General features: G+C 39.3%; 3 protein-coding genes across 3 annotated transcripts; all 3 read left to right on the forward strand.

Annotated features, from left to right (window-relative positions):
• The first annotated feature begins 761 nt into the window (after positions 1-761).
• On the forward strand, positions 762-6,641 carry LOC133724623 (farnesylcysteine lyase). Its single transcript, XM_062151388.1, has 5 exons — positions 762-1,358; positions 1,448-1,621; positions 4,081-4,440; positions 4,559-4,734; positions 6,104-6,641. Exons 1-5 carry the CDS (start codon positions 864-866, stop codon positions 6,366-6,368), a joined length of 1,470 nt encoding a protein of 489 aa, XP_062007372.1. The 5' UTR covers positions 762-863; the 3' UTR covers positions 6,369-6,641.
• Positions 6,642-7,714: 1,073 nt separating this feature from the next.
• Positions 7,715-11,132, forward strand: LOC133724624 (probable aquaporin SIP2-1). Its single transcript, XM_062151389.1, has 3 exons — positions 7,715-8,114; positions 10,289-10,549; positions 10,671-11,132. The coding sequence occupies exons 1-3, from the start codon at positions 7,830-7,832 to the stop codon at positions 10,821-10,823; spliced, it is 699 nt and encodes a 232-aa protein (XP_062007373.1). The 5' UTR covers positions 7,715-7,829; the 3' UTR covers positions 10,824-11,132.
• A 669-nt stretch (positions 11,133-11,801) lies between these two features.
• Positions 11,802-14,095, forward strand: LOC133724625 (RNA polymerase II transcriptional coactivator KIWI-like). Its single transcript, XM_062151390.1, has 4 exons — positions 11,802-12,044; positions 12,157-12,262; positions 13,719-13,741; positions 13,817-14,095. Exons 1-4 carry the CDS (start codon positions 11,907-11,909, stop codon positions 13,874-13,876), a joined length of 327 nt encoding a protein of 108 aa, XP_062007374.1. The 5' UTR covers positions 11,802-11,906; the 3' UTR covers positions 13,877-14,095.
• Positions 14,096-22,362: the final 8,267 nt, after the last annotated feature.

The raw sequence follows: 22,362 nt of genomic DNA on the forward strand, positions 1-22,362 counted from the left end.
GGATTGATATCATAAAATCAATAGCCGTAGAAATGGCTAGAGTCTTACAAACAAATGGCTAGAGTCTTACAAACCGCTTACACAAAAATCCGAAAAAACTCAATAAATCCTATCTAAGCGTATGCGAAAAACTCATTATGGTATAAAGGGATGCTCGCATTTAAGTAAGCCTAGTCTAACAAAAGAAAAACATCGCTCCCTAAGGCAAAAACATTCATCTAGCCCTCACTTGCCAACTCACAATTGTAGTACAAATACGAAGCTAGACACATCTCAGAAAGCTCCTATAAAAGCTACTCCTGCTATATGAGGCACATCACCTACTAAAAAAAAAAAAAAAAAAAAAAAAAAAAGGGCTAGCTCCTTTCCCCGGGAACTCGAGCTTGATGCATCATCAAAATTGTCCAGCTTGGCCTTCTTCTTCTTGTCGACTGCCCCCTCAGGCTGCATTACCTTCATCTTGGTAGCCATACCATTAGCAAGCTGCTTGTTTCTGTAATGTGAAAGCTCCAGCTGGTTCACATGGATTCAATTATTAATAAATACAATACATTAATCAACCACCTATCCAAAGAATAATTAGGTTCCTCTACTTTCTATTGATAGTCACATGCATGGTACGTTACAAGCTGGTCATGGAAACATAAAGTCTTAATTCAATAATGTTGCCGTGGAAAAATAAAAAAGTATAGTTTTTTAGATTGACTTGAAATAATAATATATGTAAAGTAGAGTAACATGCAATGCGTCTATTTTTAATTTTGGTTAAAATATCACACGTCACTCTTAGAAATCTTCTTCATCCTCTTTCGAAGGTATGCGTTTGAAAAACTGAGCTGGGTTTCAAGTCCAATCTCAACGACATGTCGTCGTCGTCGGCAATTCCCGCCCTCACCCTAATCTCTCTCTTGCTCCTCCTCTCCGCACTTTCCCAAGCTCATGACACAGTCTGCATCGTCGGCGCCGGCATCGGCGGCGCTTCCGTGGCCCACTTCCTCCGCGAATACTCTCCCTCCACTCTCAACCTCACGATCCGAATGTTCGAGCGAAACGGCGTCGTCGGGGGACGCATGGCCACGGTCAACGTCTCCGGCGAGTTCTTCGAGGCCGGCGCCTCGATTCTCCACCCCAAGAACTTCTACGCCGTCAACTACACCAGGCTGCTGAACCTCACCGTCAACAGTCCGTCCGATGATTCCGAGGGTTTTGGAATTTGGGATGGGGAGAAGTTCATCTTCAAGACTCTGAGCGTGAAGTCCAAGCTTCCGTTTGTGGACAGGATTGTTTCGCTGGCGAATTCGCTGCTGCTGTTCGTCCGATACGGCTACTCGCTCATCAGAATGAATAGATTCGTAGATGTACTTCTACTTTGTGCCTAGCGTGTTTCGGATGTGTGATTTGTGATTTGGACTAGTAGTTGGATTGTGATTTGGTTTTTCTGGTGCAGACTACTGTGAACAGTTTCTTGAAGTATTATGAGAGCTTAAAGACAAGGCCTGTTTTCGAGTCGGTGGATGAGATGCTTGAATGGGCTGGTTTGCACAATCTCACGGCGAGGACTTTGTCTGAGGAGCTGGCTGATGCTGGCTTGTGTCCCTTGTTGATACAAGAGCTTGTCACTGTAAGAACTTTTCTCCACACAAGAATTTTTTGAAGCTGTTTCGTTTAACTTCCTCGAGTATTAAATGATGGAATGCTTTAGTTCTTTTGATTGTTTGGGGCAGTCCGGTAGGGTATGAATGTATGATGCTTTATGCATTGCCCTTTATTAGTAGTTTCACTTTGGTTGGATTCGTTTGGGTCTGTTATGATGGTGTGGTTACAGATAGTTAATTAGTATCGATTACAGATATCTCCCCATGTGTGTAGCTTGTATGTCTTTAGAAGTGTTTCAAGATCTGAATTCATGTTATTGAAGTGTACTGGAGCCTGTGGAGCTTGTATATATAGTAGAAAGGAGGATTCTGTCAGAGACATGGTTTTACTGGGTTTTTTAGATTGAGAAATGTGCTGTGGGGTGATCAACCATCTCTCTAAAAGATGAACAGTAATAGAATCCCAGTCAATATGAATCACCTTGCTGCAAAGGGTGCACCGTTAGTTTGTGCATTTGTTCTTTTAAGAAGCATCTGTAGAGGGAAATGACTAAAAGAAAGAGACCAGAAAAGAAGATAAGATTGGGGACATATACATACGCCCACAAAAATTCACCTTGACCTTCTTTTGAATCTTCTTTTGACTTTGTTTGAGTCGGCTCCAAAGAATTGGATGCCTTCTTATATGTCTTTTGGAGTTTATTTTGACTGCTCAACTGTGAGTTTCTAGCATTGATGATATATCATATATGGCTGAAAACAGCTTAGATCCTGGAATCCTTCTCTTTTTATCACTACCTTATCTGTTACTATGTCCTTCCCACTGAGATACCCATTTATATTCCTGATTCATCTCTGCCTTGATTCAGTCAAATTGAGTATGTAGATTGCAATATCCCTAGGTTAGGTCGTTACACTATGGTGCAAGCTTATCTTTCCTCTCTACTGCCGAACATTTGAGCTGGTGCGTTCACTACTTCACTGCATAGCTTTAATGAATCATAAAGTCATAAACAACAAAAAACCACACATATGCCACTGCTGAGAGTGCATTACCTACTTGGAACAGCTTTCTCAGTGGCCAAACCAGTGTTTAAAATTATAGTTGTGAACAATTTATGCATAAAACATGTAAGTATCCTTTTGCTCGATTGCTCGAATTTTATAAGACAGATGTGATGATAAGAAGAAAATTTTTGTATTATATATCCGTTCATTACTTGTTGGTCTTAGGATCTTGTGCAAACACCTGTAACATTTTTTTTTTCTTAAAGAAATTTCCTTTCACTTCCATATAAAACCTTAAAGTCAGTGATCATATAAATTGATTTTGCATACCTAGGTAATATGATTTTATGTAGGAATAAGTATTTCTAGGTGGTGATCGATCACCACTTTAAAAAGTGTGTTCAGTTGGACCTGTCATGAATTTATGATTTGGAACAATTTTGCTAATGGACTGTATAGTCTAATATGCTTATGCATTTCCAACATAACCCAGTTCATCCTTACGCTGGAGCTGGGCACTTGGGAAGAGTTGTCATGGCCAATGAAAAAGTAACTAGAAATTCTTTTTGATCTGAAGTCTTGGCTATTTAAAGATAGCCATAAGCAAAAAGGAATGCTCTCAGTCATTTGGCTAGTGAAACTACTGCTAGGAGCTTTTACAACGTTATAATCTGTTTTGAACTTCTCCGTATACATTTATTGCAGCCCCACTTTTTTTAGTCAATCATTAGCTATTTAAAGATGGCTATAAGCAAAAAGGAATGCTCAGTCAATTAATTAGTGAAACTACTGCCCTGAGCTTTTACAAAGTTATAATCTGTTTTGAACTTTTCCCTATACATTTATCGCAGTCCACTTCTTTTAGTCGATTATTTTTTCCTGGTATTTTACTGTTGCATAGTTGAGAATAGACAGCCACCCTTCACCTTCATAGTTTATAGATCTCCTTTTATATGTAAGTACACCTTATACCATATATGAACATTTGATTATTTATGTGACTTCAAATGAAAAATGAGCATTGAGACCCTGGTTATCCTATTGTATTGGCCTAGCTTTAAGTTTGAAAGCTCGATGTATTTTTTTATTCGTGTACAAAAGAATTTTCTTTTGATCAAAATGAGAGAATTGTAATAGTTTTACATTTTATTGGAGGTAGGGCATTTATCATCCTTATCCTGCAATTTTATTGCAGTTATTTTATGCTCAGAACATAGGAGTTTTAGTTTTTCAGCTTTCCTTTCCACCAGTGTATAAGACTTCATGGAATATATGTATATATATGTAATTATGTATGTATATGTATATATCTATCTCCTTTGTCTGGATGGTGCCTTAACTTTCAACTTTCAGGAAGAATCTTGGTTTGTTGAAATTCTATATACTGAACTCTGAAGTTTGCTAATAAGTATGGCAGTCATTGAAGGTCTTGAAATTTCATTAGAAGTTAGTACTCTGCTAAATTCTTATTCTTCAGGTCATCACAAGAATCAATTATGGCCAAAATGTCAGTATGAGTGGACTTGGAGGTGCGGTATCATTGGCAGGATCTGGTGGAGGACTATGGTCTATCAAAGGAGGGAACTGGCAGATGGCTTCTGGATTGATCAATCGTTCAGATGTTGCATTGCATCTTCATGAAGAGATAGAATCTATTTCTTCAATTGGGGACTACTACGAACTTAACTCTACCATGGGGAATAGTTATACATGTGATGTTGCTGTAGTTGCTACACCTCTAGATGAGTTGAATGTTGAATTTACTCCTTCAGTTTCAATTCCTAAAAGAGAGTTACAACATACACATGCAACTTTGGTTAGAGGCCTTCTAAATCCTGTAAGTATCTAGCATTGTTAGAAATAATGTGTGACTTGTATGCATGTGTATCAAGTGTGTTTGAGTATAATTTGTATGGCATCCCAACCATTAATTGTTTATTTGTTTTTTCGAAAAGGTATATTTTGGCGTGAATTCAGTGTCAGAACTCCCAGAACTGGTTGCCACGCTTGAGGATCCTGATCTTCCATTCACAAGCATCTCTGTTCTCAAGCAACATGCCGGGAATGATATCACTTACAAGATATTTTCTCGACAACCAATGGCGGAGGCACTTCTAGATAGTATCTTCAGGTAATACTCTTAAGTTTCTACCAGCTAGCACTCGTTTGGAATCAACAGGTAGAGAGAATATGATGGTGGCATATACTTCTACCATCATAGTTTTGTTCACTTCTCTTAGTTTTCTCCTATTGTCCACTGTCCTGAATGTGAACCTTGATTTAATTGTCATAGTACTAAGTCTTTCTTTCAACATCATTATATAAACAGAATAACAAAATTGTAAGCAGGGAGGAGATTAAAGTTGAATAACATAGTACATTAGATTTCTTGTGTATTTATAGGGCTTATAGTTTTTGTCCACCTTTGAATTCAACCATCATCATCCTATATACTCAGAAAAATCATCAAACCCATACTTCATCCTTATTGATCTGTTCCATTGGTATCGCCTGACCAACAAATAAAGGCTAGTTCATTTTTCTCCTGCCCTCCCCTTATTCTTGTCTATCCATGGTCGATCCTTTTATGATACTTTGCAACCTGGACCTTCCACAATGCTGCCTATTACAATGTTGCCATGCATGCCTGAGTGCCAAAATTGTCTTACTCAGCCCAGTACCACTTGGTCTATAGCCTTTGGTCTTAAAACTGTTCTAAAAAATTATTTATATTAGCTTATGTAGACTAGTTGTTACATTTTTCTTAGGCAAAGAAATATTGTTGTAGGTAAGAGATAAAGTTTAGTGTATGAAAGGAAGTATGCATGTCTGTTACATGCCACGTTGTTGTTGTATAAATGACTGCACAAATTATTTCTTGTATACATGGTTTTCACTTGTCATAGTGGTGTACTGCTAAACTATTGCTTAGGAGTTAAGAGGTTGATATAGTAACAACTTCAAAATTTTGGGGTCGACATTTTTGACATTAGCCTAGGTTAAAAAGGAAACATCTAGCAAACTCTGAGGCTTAAAGTTATGGCACCTATGCTCCCCGGTCCTGTTTATTTCTAAGTTCTTCGCTAGTAGAGCACTAGGCAGTTGTCAAAGTCTACTTTTGGAAATATTACTTCAATAAGAAATGAAAAGTTGAAGTTAGCTAACATGGGTTCACATGTCCAGTAGCTAACTTGCTTACTACTTCTGAGCCAAGTAGCTAATTAGTACTTTCGGAAGGATTTTGGAAACATATTCTATGTCTGAGAAGCTAAATTATGTCACAATTGATAGGTAATGTTCATATTTGGTTTTTTGCTCGGACGAATTTTTTGACTTGGCTGTTCTTAATAACAATCAATATTGTTTTTTTATTATTTTATTATTATTATTTTTTTAATGGTCTGATATATTGTTGAGGTGCTATAATGCTCTTAATTAGCCATATTTTTGTCAATAACCATCGTATAAACTCATAATAATAGTTTTGCTTCAACATTTAGTGCGAGGACGGAGACAATTCGAATAAATTGGGCTGCATACCCTCATTATACTGCTCCTGAAGTATTTGCACCGTTTATCTTGGATGGCCAGCACTTGTACTATGTGAATGCTTTTGAGAATGCAGCAAGCACAATGGAGACGAGCGCTGTTGCGGCTGAGAATGTAGCAAGACTCATCTTGTCAAGATATTTTAGTGGTGTGCCTTTGAGTTTGGATTATTCGAGCTCTGGTTCCAGTGGGGGAGGCGTTCATGTAGATCTGTGAATTGGTTTACGCTATCTCAAACTTGCTTGTAATTAAGATTAGGTGACAGTGTGACACAAATGTAGGACATTGTAATTTCTTGCAAAAGTCAGAACCACTCAAAGAAATTTGTTATAAACTGTGAGAACTTTTAGCCAGAAGTGTAGTCCTTGGAAACCAATAAAAACGGCATTACATTTTCATGTACCTATTTAATCAATGTAATCCCGTACTGGTTCTTCCTCCATCCACTTTGTATTGCAATGAAGGAGCAAAACTTTCGTTTTCCCATTGTTTAAATTTGGTGAACAGGAGTCTTGGATCTGAAGGACCTGTCTGGCTCCAATATATATCAACTTGTTTAGTTTTGCTGTGTACCTTGGGACTTTATTTACTTTTGATTGTGTTTCTGAGGTGCTAGCTGTATGCAAGTGTTACAGTACACATTGGGGATACAGCAAAACTAAACAGTGTTAACAACATCAAACAGAACCGCTCTAAAAGCCTGTGGGGAACATAAGGGGGAGCTCTTTTGGTGTGTCATTTCACATGGTGGGTTTTCATAAGATTACCGTACATTGAATAATGATTGTTTTCCTCAGGAAAAAAAGAAGAAGAAGGTTTGCCCAATTGAAGTTTCAAACCAGCCTTAATAAAGATTGGTCAGTTCTTTTCAAACAAAAAATATATATATCAATTTTAACACGTGCGAAAATATATGCATGTTCTGTACTTTCGTATCAATAATTTACTATTGAAAATCAACGACATCTTAATCCTTCAATTTGGTTAGCAATTTACTTCTTTGAATTTTCAAAATTAGCCATTTGCTACCTTAGATGTTCAAAATTAATCCATGTTTGGACGAAGAATTGGACAAATTCATATGACGACAAGGTAGCAAATTGGCTAATTTTAAAAACATAAGGAAGCAATTTGGCAGAAATAATATTTAGGGTAGTAAATTGGCTAATTGTGAAAACCTATGGTAGCAAATTGACTGAAATATAACCTAGGGTAGCAAATTAGTTATTTCATCTCCCATCGACTTGAAATCCGATTTATCTATATCTGAATTCCAAGTAAACCTGTCATTAGTGTTGAATCTCCAATTTATTAAACTTTTGTGCATTTGTAAATTCAAGTAAAATTTGCAACAAAATTATCATGATGGCAAAGCATCGAGCAGTCCTCTCAGGCCCGTGGGGATCTTGTGCGTGAGGCATGCCGAAGATTGATATAAATACCCTCGTATAGCTCAAGATTGTCTCCGAGTTTTAAATTTTTAATTTTAGCTCAAGACAGTCTTCATATTTTTAATTTTTAATTTTTTTCACCTAAAAAAAAAAAAAAAATGCTGTTTATGACAATGGCAAGAACACAGCGAAGTTTCGTTTAAATTGTCGAATACCTCAACGACAGACAGACAGAATTACGACTAGAGATAAAGAGAGATTGACCCAGATTGCGATTGATTCAGAAATGGGGAGGGTTGCTTTGCTCGCATCGGATTTGGTAATCTCATTCATGTGGGTCTTGTCAGGAGTTTTAATCAAGAAATTTATCCACAATGTTTCGGGGTTGGGTCACGAACCCAGTGGTGATATCCTCTACTTCGCCCTCTCAATCATCAACATGTTTTTCTTTGCTTTCTTGGCTAAGATTACCAAGGGTGGCACCTACAATCCTCTCACCGTTTTCTCTGACGCAATCACCGGCGATTTCAGCCGTTTCCTTTTCACTGTTGCTGCCAGAATCCCTGCTCAGGTCACCCCTTTTTTTTTTTTCTTTTTTTTTTTTAATCTGAAATTTTAATTGGGTTTCAAATAATTGGTTGGTTTCTGTTGAATTGAATGCTTGCTTGAATGTTTAGAATATGTATATTACGTGTGAAAATGCAGCATTTATGTACGAATCAATGGTGAAATTACAGGAGTTGATAGGAAATGAATTCTCGACTACTTATTATCTGTCTATGAAAAAAGAAAATGCTATATTCTATAGGTTTTCGTCTAATTAAGTATAATGTTTTGTGATCCTAGGCCGTGAATCCCTTATTTTGCAGCTTTTGTTCATGTCCTGTTACACATATTTGGTTGAACATTAGACATTTGTCCTAAGTTAAGGCCGATTCTATGTTTTCAGCTAATGACTTCTTTATGGGATCTTATCTTAATGGTTCCTTGTTAGCCTAAAAGTAAGGATGTTAGCTTAATTTGACGTTTTCGAGCTGGGACATTGTCATGTATCAGTTCTCAACTCCCTCCAATTTGTCTTGGTTTTCATCTAAATTCTTGGCTTATTCCTGTGACTCTATGAGTGATATCTTCTGACATAGGCCCCTCTTCTGTATAAAGTCAACTGGCCCCTCTTCTGACATATGCCGAGCTGACCAGTCATCCTCGGTGACCGGCCAGTTTTAGAGGGTCCCCTACTCCCCTGGGATTGGGAACTTCTGGACAAGACTTGTTCCTTTAGCTGGTCAGGAGTGGTTACTCCTGGCTTCATGTGGTTAGGAGGTGATACTGAATCGGCTCTCTCTCTCTCTCTCTCTCTCTCTCTCTCTCTCTCTGCGGTACCTATTTGGCTCTGATAGGTCAAGCAAGGTAGGAATCAGTCAGAGATATCAAAAGAAGCCGACTTACACCAGTCAAGCCTGCATTAGTGTCTTCGTTAGTGCAAAAACCTTTAGCACTGTCTTGTAACTTAGGGGACCTATATTTATACTGGTTCAGACCTAACCGGCATGCACACCACAAGAGATCAAGTTATGCTTATGAATTTCATAGGAACAGGTAGTATATATGTGGCCAAAGGTCTAAGACAGAGAGGTGTTGTGAGAATAAACGGCAATTGAGAGTACTGTGATGGTACCTTCCAAAGGGAGTCCAATGATTCTGTTATGCAGTTGAGTGACAACTTTACCAGAGTGAAATGCAAAGGTCAGAGGCAGCACCTCTGGGAATTATTTCCCTATTTATAGGAGCTTGGGTCTGATCGTCCTATTTCCTGACGTGGGATTTTCCACATTTTCTGCCCTTCAAAATTCTGACTCCCCTGAATTAGGGTTACCTCCCATCAGAAGGGCTGACAATTGTTCAGGTGTGTCCCCAAGCTGCAGGAGGATATTCCTTTTGATAAATCTGGTGGCCTCTCTTCTAACGTGGGCTGAGTACATAATGCAGTCAGTCATATAGATGACCTGTCATCCTAGGTGACCAGCCAGTCATAGAGGGTTTGGCTAGAAATGCAACCTTCTGGAAAAGGGGTGCTCCTTTGGCCAGTCACACTGTTACTGGTTGGGTGACATCGTTGGGGTCACTCCTTGCTTCATGCGGTTGGAAGGCGATACAATCCTGACCATGGCTCTCTCTTCGGTCGGTGGCTATCGTTGATGCCTTTTTCTTATCAAAGTCGTAGACATAGCTTCCTCTATTGCGGCATGTGTGATGGTCTGGATACACACACAAAATAATCCCATTTTGATTGCCATATGGGTTCAGAACACCTGATCCCTTCAAATTGAGGGTAAGTGATCTCATTGTCCCATTTATGATAAATCTGATGATCATTCTTGATACTGACTCTACATAGGATTGTTGTTGCCATTTTTCTAAGATTTTTTACTCTCTCATTCTTGTAACTTATCATGACAGTTGTTGGGTTCTTGAAAGAAACCACCATGGTGTTCACCTAATCACGGTGGTTGCCTTATCTCTTGTAGCGATAATGGTGATTTTGGACCACCGGATATCTGCTAAATTCTGAATATGAGTGTGAATCCCAGTTGCTCTTGAATTTATTCCATGTGACCTATGGTAACTCACTTGATGTATTATCACTCTTGGGATGTACAGGAAAAGATTTAGCTAGTTTCACAGTTTCTTCTTTTACAGGGACAACCACTTAATTAGTGTCAAATGTGTCATTTGTATCTCCAGGTTATTGGCTCTGTTGCTGGGGTTAAGCTCATAATGGAGATCTTTCCTGGAATAGGTCTCGGGCCACGTTTGACTGTTGACATCCATCGAGGGGCCCTTACAGAAGGATTGCTGACATTTGCAATCGTTACTATCTCACTTGGTCTTTACAGAAAAATCCCGGGGAACTTTTTCATGAAGACATGGATCTCAAGTGTTTCCAAGTTAACTCTTCATATTCTTGGCTCTGATCTGACTGGTGGTTGCATGAACCCAGCTTCTGTAAGTACCTATAACAATCAAGCACTGTATATTTGTACTCTCAGTGTTGCCTTAATTTCTCATAATGGATTTGGAGAAGTTGAATGCATTAATTTACCAAACCTTATTGACTTGTATGTAGGTGATGGGATGGGCTTATGCTCGCGGAGACCATATAACCAAGGAACATATTCTTGTTTATTGGCTTGCCCCAATAGAGGCAACTCTACTGGCAGTATGGACATTTAGGTTGCTATTTCCACCAAAAGAGGACAAGAAAGCTAAAGCAGAATGAAGTGATTTCAACTGATTTGTCATCTGTTTTCAGTCAGTCAAACGGATGATCTAACCTGGTCGCACTGAAGAAGCTGGTAACTGCTGTTTTTTCGCTGATAGAAGCTGGTCATGCTCGTAACCACGCAAGTTTCTACTGTATATGAATGAAATCATTGTAGCATTGCATATGTAATTTCTGTTCATATGGTGCATTTTAGTCCCTGTATTGCTCGTTGGTTGCTTTTCCAAAAATGATGACCTACGGACTGCATACCAACTTTCAGACTAGAAATATCATAGTTCCTCGTTCTGGGGTTTTAGACTTGCATCTATGATTCTTTATTCCTTTTTTTTTTTTAATTGAAGATCTAAAGACCAAATCCACAAGAACAAATACTGCATAGTCAGTGGTTCAGTGCATGCAGCTCCTCTGGTCCGGTGCAACATTGCATCAATCTCATTCCCGGCAATCCTCCATTTCAAGCAATTTATTAGGCGTTTGGAAAACAGGAGAGTGACCTCAGCAGCTTTATGAGCTACCTTACCTCGCCGTAGTAGAGGCCAGCCGAGATCTCATTAGGAAGAAATTTGTTCATGGTTCAAATTTATTTGAAGGTATTGAAATTCTTTAATTCGACTAATCTCGAAAATATTTTTGAAATTAGTATTTAAGTACTAATATTAACTGATATTTATCGAAGTTTTCTATCCACACTCAAAACTTTCATTGAAAATTTTCATATATTCAAAATACTGACATGTTATATTGAAATCGAACTTTACCTTGAATCAAAAAAAAAAAAGAGGTATAAAAATCATGTTAGTAATTTACCTTGAACTTTACTCTAATATAAGTCTCAGACACTTGTATTATCTAAAAATGTAGAGGTGTCGATAGAAAAAACATTTCTGAAAAGCCCAAAAAGGGCAAAAAAAAAAAAAAAAAAAATTTAGGCTCAAACGTCGAGTAATCGCGGTCAAAGACAGAGGCATATATATTCGAGTGCGAGTCTGAGAGTCTCAAGTGGTGTGAGAAACAGAGAGCAGCAGGGAAGCGCCGAGATTCAAATTCCGAAGTCAGCGATCAAGAAGAGCGAAGAGAATGTCGGCTTGGAGAGGAAAGCGAAAGGACGAGGAGGACCACGCGTCCGACGGCGACTCTGAGGGCCACGCGCCCCCCAAAAAGACCGCCAAAAGAGACTCCTCCGACGACTCAGCCGAGGACATCGTCGTCTGCGAGGTCACCGCCTCTCTCTCTCTCTCTTCTCTCTCTTTTTTACTGTTCTCTGCTGCTACATGTATAAATTCATGAAAATCAGTGTGTGATTTCTAGGGTTTTTGGGAAATTGCAGATATCAAAGAACAGGAGGGTGACGGTCAGGAACTGGAACGGCAAGGTTATTGTGGACATTCGCGAGTTCTATGTCAAGGAGGGCAAGCAATTGCCTGGAAAGAAAGGTAGTTTGCTTTTTCTTTTTCTGTTTTTTTGAGCTTATATTCGCTTGGCTTAGAGTTTTTGCTTTTTAGGGTTTATCTGCTGATTCTTTTTCTGATTTGGTTGATTGATGGCTTTTTGTGTTTCGGTCAGTTAATTGAAAATCTAATGCTTCATAGAATCAATATACCAGTTGAGAACCATGCTTCAGATCATTATATTTTGGTTTCAGCTATTGAAGGGCGTGAAAATGATAATGCAAAATTAAGTGTTGTTTTTGTGGTTTTCCTTTCCCTTTAAGGTGTTGTAAGCAAAAGCAATCGAGTTCTAAATTCAAGAGCATGAAATTTTGAGCAATTTCTACAAAATGTGTAGTAGACTAAGATAAGCAAAGTTATAGTGAGAGGAAACATATTTATGAGAGAGGAAATAGAAAAAAGTCAAATGGTTACAGAGTGGATAATAACTAAGCTGTTTTTCAGAAAGCTAGTGGTAATTAGGTGATCATTCTATTGTTTTATGAGAACTATAATTCAATTGGTGTTATATAAATTAGTGTTTTGAAAGACGACCTTGAGGCGCATTGATGCAGGGCAGAAGCCTTAGGCGTTTGTGATATACCAGGGAAAAACCATAGTGGAAAACAGGATCCCAGCAGAAACAATGAAGAAAAGAGAGATGAGCATTAAATCCAAACAAAACTGAGAATAAAGAGAATCTTGGTAGGCCTCTGAGAATCTTGGTAGTCTGAATTTATGAATAAAATGGATAGATGATATGTACGGCAGCTGACCTAACCGTATAATACTTAGGCACATTAAATCCTAGGCCTCTGAGATAGATAAACTACTAAAGTTCTAAATTAAGTCTCTCGGATGCTCTTGCATCACACAACCCAAGGCATAGCTTTATGGGACACGTGTGTGCCTCCAATCGTGCCATTTCGAAGAGATGTATACCTCATGGACATCTAATTTGCTTAAACCATGTACAAAGTTCAAACTCCATTTAGCCTGGCCCCAGAAGAATGAGTAGGAAAGCCAGCGAGCAGAGGATGAAGGAGTGTGCAGGAAGGTGGAGGAAAGCAAAAACTTACGCAATGATAGTCTAGTTTAATCTCCCTTCCTTTCCTGGTCCCAGGCCATGACCCAGACCCGCACACAATAGCTCTAATCCTTCATCCTTACTTGCCAGATAACTTCTCCAGCTTCATGTGGTATGACCAGCAACCCAGCAGCTTTAGTGTTATTTTCATTTTTCTTTTCACTTTGATGTGGCATAAATGATTATTATACTTTAGCAGCTTCACGATAGTATCACCAGCCTAGTGACTTTGTATTCTCTTTTTAAGTTCTTATTGCTTGTTTTTTCGAGGACTTGTATGAGAAACTGGATAAAATGCCATGAGATTATTTATTATGACTGTGCTTTGTATTCATTATTTGGTGCATAGAATGACACTCTTTCCCTCGTTTTCAGGAATCTCACTACCGATGGATCAGGTATGCATCTTGATGTACTTACATTTCAATACCTGTTCACAGAATTACCTATTGATCATTGTTTCACTTGTGCAGTGGAATGTTCTTCGGAGTCATGTGGACGAGATTGACAAGGTTGTTAACGAGACTGGTTAGAAATATCTTTTGTTCTTTAACTAGAAAGTATGTGAGCCTGAGCCTGCAAGGTAATTTTGTTTAGGCTGTCAACACATTAACCATGTGTGATGCTTTTGTATCTATCTAGAATTGATAACTGTATTGAGGTCAATGACATTATGCTTGGAATTGGACTTGAACTTCTCATCCATGTATGCAAGTACTTGATCAACTATCTATAAGTATTAGGTTTGCCTATGGTCTGATGTGTATATATATTGCTGCCATCTAAAGCTGACGCATATTACTTTCATAAAATCCAACCGCATAACGTTTGTGAAGGAAACTCTACGCGAGTGATTTGTTGAATCAATTGCACAAATATGTAGGATTTAGAACTGAGACCAGCATTTTAGTGTCGATGCAATGCTACAATATTGTCCACTAAATTCAAAAAATCCAACCGCACAATGTTTGTGAAGGAAACTCTACGTGAGTGATTTGTTGAATCAATTGCACAAATATGTAGGATTTAGAACTGAGACCAACATTTTAGTGTCGATGCAATGCTACAATATTGTCCACTAAATTCAAAAGAATATAGATGCATATGCAATTTGAACTTGTTCCACAATCAAAACACGGCTGGATCTGCCCGACCTTGATGTGTACTCTTCATCCCATGTTCTTTGTACTTGTTACCAAGAGAATATGTACAACTGGATGAAAGCCGTCGATATCCTTCAGATTTTGTTGGTCAGATTACCTTTTGACATATGCACGTCCGGTATAGCAATATTGTGTCGAATACCAGTCACACCATATATTTTTTTTTTTGTGTGTGATGTATTATTAATCGGTACCTCATCCCTTGAGCTTTCAAGCCACGCAGATGGATTCAACGTCTGGTTTAATTGCTATATAACTTTTCAACTTGAAAGAAGAGGCAGATAATGTGAGACAAGGAAGAGAGAGAGAAATAGAATAAGGAAAGAGGGAAGAGGGAGGAGGTCATCGATATGTTGGGAGGGTATTGGAGATGATACATCGTTCCCAGTTTTCTTTGCTTTTTAAAATTTTATTATTAGTTGAATTTTTACCTTTTGTTTTCTAATTGTAAAAAAGAGGGTAAAATTGATGGTATATGACAAAAGTACTGAATGTAGGATTGTAGGGTGTGAAAAGAAATCAATAGCCGAACCCTATCAAAATTCATATAATATTTTTCAATGGGACACTAGTAATTACCACAACAATGATTTACCTACCGTCATTAGGCGTCAGTGATATACCAGAGAAAAACTATAGTGGAAAACAGGATCCCAGCAGAAACAAAGATGCAACTGAGAATAAAGAGTTGTAGGGCAAGAAACCCAAGAGAAACTTAGTAGTCCGAATTTCTGAAATGGATTAATATGTACATCATCCCTAAACGGCTAAACCTAACCCTATTTACTTTGGCACATTAAATCCTAGGCCTCCAAGGGAATAAACTACTCAAGTTCTAAATTAAGAGTGTGCACCAGCATCCTTTGACAGATTTGGTCTTAGTCCTTCATCAACCTTTCAAATCCACAGATTCAAGGTTTCTGTTAAGGATTCCCACTGCAGCCATTGTATCTGCAGAATAATCTTTTCATTGTATGAAAACTGCTTCTTGCACCTCAACTTACTCAAACTATTTATGTATATACCATTATATATTGTGTCAGATTATCTAGGCACCTTATTGTCCACTACTGTTAATCGTCCTTGTAAGATTCTGTACAAAAGTAACAAACTAATACACCAGCTACGTACGTACTGTAATACCCCGGAAAATCCAAATTAAATTCCGTGGATTTTTAGAAATGATTTCACGATAGTAGGAGCGAGTACGAAGCTTGGAGAAGTTGTGGAATTAGTTCGAACGATTTTATTTTCGAAAACGAACGTTTTTAGGGGGTCAACAAAGTTGACTTTTTATACGTTCAAAATTTGGGAAAACTCCCTTCATGAAAGTTGTAGAGCTCGTCGATACGAGTTCGTGGACATGTGGAACGCAATATTCGGAGTTCGTATGATTAAGTTATGAATATTTGAAAATTGGGAATTTTCTATAAATAGGAAAAATATCAGATTTATTCATTAAGGACGAAAAAAATGCAAATTTTGCATTTTGGCCCCCGGTTTCCTCCGTTCTCTCTCCTCCCTACGCAGCCGACCCGACTGACCCGACCCGGACCCATCTCCCTCCTCCGGCGTCCTCCGGCCACGACCCGGCCCTCTCCGGACTCGCCGTGCCACGCCCAGCCGCCTGGTGGCCTCCCCTTGCACCGCCGCTGCCCCCAGACGTGGATCGAAGCCCCCCAGAGCTTAGCATTCGACCCGACCGGATCTTGGCCGTGCCGGCGTTGCACGGGCCGATCCTCCCCATTTTCGTGATCTCCTCCTCCCCCTGATCATCCCCATATAGGCCTTGCTTGACGATTTGGAGTGTGGAGTGAAAGATCACGAGTTGAAGATTTCGACGTCCCTGATTCAATCTGGAATCTGATCAGACGCACGAGATTAATCCAACTTCAACGCTTGATTTAGGACGATCTAGGCCGAACCAGGCTTAGCTCCAGGTATGAAAGTCGACCACCCTTTCATTTTGAACCAGTTTGTAGTTGGTCACTTTGCCATCTGAGGTGGTTGACCGGCGTTGACCGCCCACTGACCACCGCTTGTGGCGGCGCATCAGACCATATTTCGAGTTTTCATTATCTAGGCGATGATCTATGCATCCATACGAGCGTTTTGATATATAACATGGTCATGTTAAAAAAAAGTTGATAAATAGTGGATTTTCGTTTTGACGTTACTATTTAACGTTTTTACGTTTATCTTCGGTTTACGATCTGTGAAGATCTGACCATCGGTTTTGCTTCAATTTTGGATATGTTGATCGTATGACTGTCCCGGTGACTTTGTGAGGTCACGGGCGAAGATCCGACCGTTGGATCTTCGTATAATTGAGAAATAGTGATTCGGAAGGCGATTCGTGAGAATCTGACCGTCGGATTTTCATATAATTTTATGGAGATGTTTGTTAGAGTGATTCAAGAAGATCTGAGTCTTTAATGATAATTTTGGAGGATGATCCTAAGGGCGATCCGTGAGGATCCGACCGTTGGATCATCGTATAAATTCGATCTGACCGTTGGATCATCATTAAATTAGAATCCGACCGTTGGATTTCCGTATATGTGTGCTTTTGAGTTGTTGGCTAAGTTAAGATCATTATTGGATTAGGTGATCGATGGATTTATTTGGCGGACGATTCGTGAGATTGTTAATGGAGCTGTTAAGAAGACGCAGCTGGATTAGAGGTGAGTAATCCTCACGTGGTTCATATTACGAACCCAATATATTTAATTGCTTTATTTTGCAATCATATGAACTATTGTTGGTGTATTAGACATTCCTGTGTGAATGTCTGTATATATATTATTACGTGAAATAATATGTATTGTTGGAGTTGTGTTGAGTTTATTGTTGAGAAACAATATATTGTGAGAGGTATTGAGTTTATTGTTGAGAAACAATATATTGTGAGAGGTGTTGAGTTTTATTGTTGAGGAACAATAAATTGTTGTGATCTGTGGAGATCACTAGGTCACGAGGTGACCATGGCATCTATTAGTGAATCACGCTCTCGTACCGGGCTGGTGGTTATTAATAGTATTAAATCGTAATCACGTCTGTGGCCGGACGAGTGGTTACGTTCAGTTAGAGCTCTAGTCTGTCTGCCAAATGTGGAGTGACCTTATGAGTGAAATTGAGAGTAACTCATAAGTGTCAATATATATATGGTAACCTTATGAGGGAAATTGAGAGTAACTCATAAGGGTCTATATATATATATGAGTCTGTCTACCAAATGTTGGGAAATCTTATGAGCGAATTTGAGAGTAACTCATAAGTGTCTATATGTATATATGAGAGTGAGTGATCTTATGAGCTAAATTGAGAGTAACTCATAAGTGTCTACATATATATATGAGAGTGAGTGATCTTATGAGCTAAATTGAGAGTAACTCATAAGTGTCTATATATATATATGAGAGTGAGAAAGTAACGTGGGTTTGTGGTAGTCTTGAAATCTAATAAATCAACAGTTCTTTCTTGTTTACTCATACTGGCTGTAAAAAGCTTACCGGGTTTTGTGTTGTTGCAACTCCCGGTACACTATTCAAATTGTGTAGCGGGTAATCCTACAGGACAGGAGAACCAGGACGGTGATCGTGCGGTTAGAGCAATTGTTAGAGTTTTACAACAATTGTAAGTTGTGAGGTGTGTTATGCTCATTTGAGCTTTATAATATATTGTGAGAGTGAATTGTAATAATGAACTCGAAGTTTCGAGATTTGGTTTTTTTGAAATTGTAATTATTCAGGTTTCGGATTTGAATTTATCATTCAAAATCCGGGGCGTGACAGTTTGGTATCAAAGCGTAAGGTACATATTTGGTGATAATCAGTACCTCCCGAGTGATGGCCCGTCTGCAGCGGATCCCCATCATATACTCTTCGGTACTGGTAAAATCATTGGGTATGTCTTAGTATGGGGTCTAGACAACGTGTAAGTCCGTAGGACGGTAGAGTTGTCTACTAAGTTCGTATTAGAATAAGTTTAGTTTCCGCGAGTTGTGATCTTCGAGGAATAGGAACCTCTGGATTTAACTCTGATGAGTCGGTGAGGTAGAGGTCGAGTCTGATGTAGGGACATGACCTTTCTATGGAGACAGTTGAGGATGAGGTGGAGGCATTAGAGGTTGAGTTGCCTAGTCTACCTGTAGTTGATGTGATGGATGTTATTCTTGGGTTGAAATGGTGAAAGAGATTGAGACCCTAGGAATAGTTGAAAAGAGAATTGATCTCACCAACTCAAGATGATAGGAGTGTGAGAGATTATGAGACAGAATTCTCAAGACTATATTGGTGTTCGAGTGTAGTGATGTAATTTGGGAGATACTTATGTTACCTTTAATAAGGGTAGTATGTCAAGTGATCATGGCATAGGTTGACTTTGTAAGTGAAGTGGTGGAGCTTGTGTAGCTTCTTTGAGTTATCACCTTTGAGGAATGGGAACCTTTGGATTAAACTCTGGTGGAGTTATTGAGGATGGTTTTCACGAAAAACAGTATCCTTATGTGCATTGTAGTCGTTGGTTGTTGGGGTCATGGTGTTTGACCAATGCTTGTATCTAAAGTCGTTACGAGTATTTGACTAGTAGTTGTGATACTTTCCATTAGTTGGATATGCAGATGTTTTGAGTTGAAGAATACTTAGCAGTTATTGGTTGCTTAGTGATGGAATTGTGTTATAATGGAGCATTCATTCATGCACAGTTGTTTGGTGTTTAGGATAGCTACTATATATTAGCTAAATGTCGGGGTGTGGTTTGAGATCTGCGGATGGTATTGGAAATTATTGTGGAGTGCTGGTTCACTGACTATTGTTGAGTAGTAATGCATAATTCGTTGTTACTATGATGGATTTTGTGTATGGTTGACTTATGGAAAGATTGATATGACCTCGTGATAGGATTGACTGTGAAGAGACATTGTGTTGATGTATGAGCTTAGGTAATAACGTTGTTTTCAACTCTAGGAGTGCTAGGGTTGTATAACTAATTTATGAGGCCAGATACTGTTGTGAGGACAGATTATGGATTATGACGTGGTTAGTGTGAAGTGCTATAATCACAGAATTTTGACCCACTAGATGTTGACTTACCACCAAATGAGCAGTGAGGTGATTCGTGGGTGAGATACTGAGTGTGGTACCAGTATCGATTAGTGGATGCTAAGATGGTACATATTGCTTGTTGAAGCAATTGATAGATGGAGTGATCGAGATTTTTTTTAGAGTTGTAAGTGTAACTCTAAAGATGTGGGTTTTTCCTAGCTAACTCAGGATGTGTTTAGCTTTATAAATCCCTAATCCTATCGATGAAATTGTTGTGTTTGGTTTGACTCAGAGGATACTAGCTAGACCTCGATGCGACTTAATTGATTGTTGGATTCTTTTTGAGTGATTGTTTTTATTGCATCATTATGAAAGATGTGTGCAGTAGAGTTGTTTATGGTTTTGAAAACAGTATTGGGTGACCAAGGTTCGATCCTTGGTGTTGTTGTTGGTTAAACAAACAGGAAAGAAAACATGCACACCATCTTATTGAGTTTATATTACAAAAAAAAAAAAAAAAAAAAAAAAAAAAAAAAAAGCGAGGACTATGCTATACTAAGCCTAGTCAGTAGCTCCGGATGGGTTGAGGCTGAGCTCAAGAGAAACGTTTGAGCCACTGTGGTAACCGCCTGAGCCACCAGAATAGTAACCAAAAGCGCTACCTTCCTCGGAAGTAGCCTTCAGGTTACCAAAGACGTCCTCGCCGTGCACGGGGAACAGAGGAAGAGTTTGAACCTCCTGGTGATCTCCTCCTCGTTGTTGCAGGGATGTTTGTCCTCCTGTTGTGCCAAAAGAGTTGTACTAGTATTAGTGTTGAAGTGTGAGGAAGAATATGAAACAGAATTTAAATCAAGAAATCCTTCATTACCAGTAGAATAGGTGGAACCAAAGTTGAGATCAATGGATCTACCATCATCAGTAGAACTAGTGGACCCAAAATTGATGTCAATGGATCCACCAGCTGGCCCAAAATTGATGTCGATGGATCCACCAGCACCAGTAGAACCAGTGGACCCAAAATTGAGATCAATGGATCTACCAGTACCAAGAGAACTAGTTCTCATGGGCACTGGAGCAGCCTGATTACACCTATTCATCTGCTTCTCTCGAGCCCTGACGTTCTGGAACCAAAAGTAAATGTTCTTACCCTCAACATACCCATACTGGTTCAGCTGGAGACAGATCTCGTGAATCTGCTCTGTAGTTGGGCACTTAAATCCCTTGACATAGTAAAGATCCTTGAGGATTCTTATTTGTTCTGGAGTAGGAATCCACCTGGTACGGCTTCGCCAGAAATCCATGTTGGCACTACTTCCAGCTGCTTGGGTGTTTCCTCCCTCCTCTGTTGGTTGCTGTTGTTGTGGTTCCATTTGTTGCGGGGTTTGGAGCTCCATTAGTTGCAGAGTTCGTGGCTCTTGGGTCATGGGGTGAGAGGATGTGGAAATCGAGGAATACATGGTTTAGTGTTTGAGGGAGATTTTGTTAGAAGGATTGGAGTTGTTGAACTGGTGATTGGAGATCTGAGATTCTCAGAGGAAAGATGAGATCGAATCTTCAAATGGAAGAAAAGATCTGAGAAAGAAGGATTGAAGATTTGGAGGAAAAGATTGAAGATCTGAAAGTTCAGAGGAAAGATGGGATTGAATCAACTAGATGGGAGAGAAGATCAGAGAGAAGGATTGAAATTGATGAAGAAAGGATTTGAGTTTTGAGAGGAAGGCTGCAGAGTTTGAGAGAGAATGGCTGGGGAAAATTTCTTTTCTTTGGTGTGAACAGTTTTTCTCCAGGATGCACCTATTTATAGAACGAGGTGAGCAGATCTCCACCGTTGGATGGACGATCTCTGAGATTCAATCCACGCGTTGGATTAAAGTCGCCCCGAAACCCGGAAAAGCTGTTGGCGCGTGGAGAGCGTGTAAGGGGACCGAGGGAATCTCGAGGCGCTGTGGCAGACAGCTGTAGCCGAAAGCAGATTTGACTGCCGTAAATCACGGAAGGGATAAGCCGTGACACAAGTGGGCCGTACTTGGGCCTGTCTCGGATCAAGGCATCACTGTAGCTGTGGGTGGAGGCCTGATGGGCCGAGTTTCAGAAACAGTTTTGGACATGATGGGCCGAGTTTCTGAAACAGTTTTGGATGAGTTGGGCCGGATTTCTGTAACAGTTTTGGATACGTTGGGCTGGGTTTCTGCAACAGTCTTGGATGTTTTGGGCCGAATTGTTGAAACAGTTGAAACAGTTGGTTTAAATAAAAGGATTGGTATGGATAATAACGTGAGCAGCCGTGCTCGAGTGGTTGAGTGTACAGTTCGTGTACAAGAGGTCTGAGGTTCGAACCTCGCCTCTTGTTTATTTTTATTATGTTCGTTTATGACATAATAAGTATAAAATTTGTACACATTATATTAAGCACAGCTTGTGCTCCAGTGGTTGGTGGGCAAAGCCCTTGTGCAGCAGGTTAAGGTTTCGAACCTTGCCTCCCCCGTTATTTTATTTATGTCGCTTATGACATAATAAATATAACACGTGAGCATATATTAATGAAGGCAGCTCTTGCTTCAGTGGTTGGGAGCAAAACCTTCGTGTTTGAGGTCGGGAGTTCGAACCTTACCTCTTACAAATATTTTTGGATCTCGTATATGCTTGATATACGACGTATATACGGTATGTACGGTATACATACGTATATACGGTCTGTACGGTATGCATACGAATATACAGTTGTACGGTATGCATACGTATATACGATCTGTACGGTATGCATACGTATATACGGTATGTACAATTTCATACCGTAGCCGAGCTGGAAGT

The sequence above is a fragment of the Rosa rugosa genome, chromosome 1 (assembly GCF_958449725.1).
Source record: "Rosa rugosa chromosome 1, drRosRugo1.1, whole genome shotgun sequence".
NCBI classification, from domain to species: Eukaryota; Viridiplantae; Streptophyta; class Magnoliopsida; order Rosales; family Rosaceae; genus Rosa; species Rosa rugosa.

Excerpts from the sequence above, each read along its gene's own strand:
- LOC133724623 (XM_062151388.1), top strand. The coding sequence starts at position 864 with ATGTCGTCGTCGTCGGCAATTCCCGCCCTCACCCTAATCTCTCTCTTG. Across the intron at positions 1,622-4,080 it reads TGATACAAGAGCTTGTCACT|GTCATCACAAGAATCAATTA; the intron begins GTAAGAACTTTT and ends CTTATTCTTCAG. Across the intron at positions 4,441-4,558 it reads TTAGAGGCCTTCTAAATCCT|GTATATTTTGGCGTGAATTC; the intron begins GTAAGTATCTAG and ends TTTTTCGAAAAG.
- LOC133724624 (XM_062151389.1), top strand. The coding sequence starts at position 7,830 with ATGGGGAGGGTTGCTTTGCTCGCATCGGATTTGGTAATCTCATTCATG. Across the intron at positions 8,115-10,288 it reads CTGCCAGAATCCCTGCTCAG|GTTATTGGCTCTGTTGCTGG; the intron begins GTCACCCCTTTT and ends TTGTATCTCCAG. Across the intron at positions 10,550-10,670 it reads GTTGCATGAACCCAGCTTCT|GTGATGGGATGGGCTTATGC; the intron begins GTAAGTACCTAT and ends ACTTGTATGTAG.
- LOC133724625 (XM_062151390.1), top strand. The coding sequence starts at position 11,907 with ATGTCGGCTTGGAGAGGAAAGCGAAAGGACGAGGAGGACCACGCGTCC. Across the intron at positions 12,045-12,156 it reads AGGACATCGTCGTCTGCGAG|ATATCAAAGAACAGGAGGGT; the intron begins GTCACCGCCTCT and ends GGGAAATTGCAG. Across the intron at positions 12,263-13,718 it reads GCAATTGCCTGGAAAGAAAG|GAATCTCACTACCGATGGAT; the intron begins GTAGTTTGCTTT and ends CCTCGTTTTCAG.